General features: G+C 39.9%; 1 protein-coding gene across 1 annotated transcript in view; it reads right to left on the bottom strand.

The window, feature by feature from the left end:
* SARC_12973 (hypothetical protein) overlaps window positions 1–313 on the bottom strand; it is a 4,151-nt gene extending 3,838 nt beyond the window's left edge. Inside the window, exon 1 of the mRNA XM_014292909.1 lies at window positions 186–313. Coding sequence (XP_014148384.1) covers window positions 186–224 — 39 coding nt within the window. The 5' untranslated portion in view covers window positions 225–313. The remainder of the gene's footprint in view (window positions 1–185) is intronic.
* Window positions 314–849: the final 536 nt, after the last annotated feature.

Consider the following 849-nt stretch of genomic DNA (forward strand, 5'->3'; position numbering starts at 1 on the left):
GTGTGTGTGTGTGTGTGTGTGTGTGGTGTNTATATATATATATATATGTATGTATGTATGTATGTATGTATGTATGTATATATATATATATATATAGCCTCTCTGCTAAATAAACAAATCAAAAAACACATCAACTCTCCCTACAAGCCGCACAATCCAACAAAACAACACCCCCCATCACTCACCGAGTTCTTTGACCACGTTCGGCGTGCGAGGAATGCCATGGTTACGTACGAGGTCTCGACAGCGATAACCAACTGTAGCACTTGTATGTACTGAGCGCATTGGGTTGGGTTGGGCTTCTGCTTTGTCTGTGGATGTACATAGAAGACCGGAAAGATGGCATTGGATATGCACAGCACACTCCTTCCCCCCGCACACACACACTCCCCTACTGCATGGATTGTATATAACGTTTATGTGTATAGAACCCAGTGCGTTATATTGGCGAAACAGTTAGATTGAAACACTCCGCCCTAATGAAGGAATTGTTCAACGTTTTTAAGAATACAGCCCAGTGTATTAAAGTGTTGATTTTAGTTTTAGACGTTCACACTATGTAACGGAAACTATGGATATAGCTTACGCACAATACATAGAGTGTGAATAGCCATTGGATACGGCAGATGAGGCTGGCGGAGAACTAAGTAGCTCCGCAGCAATACATTTCACAGCCGGCGTCAAGGAACGATCAATAGCTGGAAGACTATGTATACTTATTATATATATATGTATATGTATATGTATATGTATATGTATATATATATATATATATATATATATATATATATGNGTGTGTGTGTGTGTGTGTGTGTGTGTGTGTCGCGTAGTGTGTGTGTTGTGTGTGTG

The sequence above is a fragment of the Sphaeroforma arctica genome (assembly GCF_001186125.1).
Source record: "Sphaeroforma arctica JP610 unplaced genomic scaffold supercont1.2771, whole genome shotgun sequence".
In the NCBI taxonomy this organism is placed as follows: domain Eukaryota; class Ichthyosporea; order Ichthyophonida; genus Sphaeroforma; species Sphaeroforma arctica.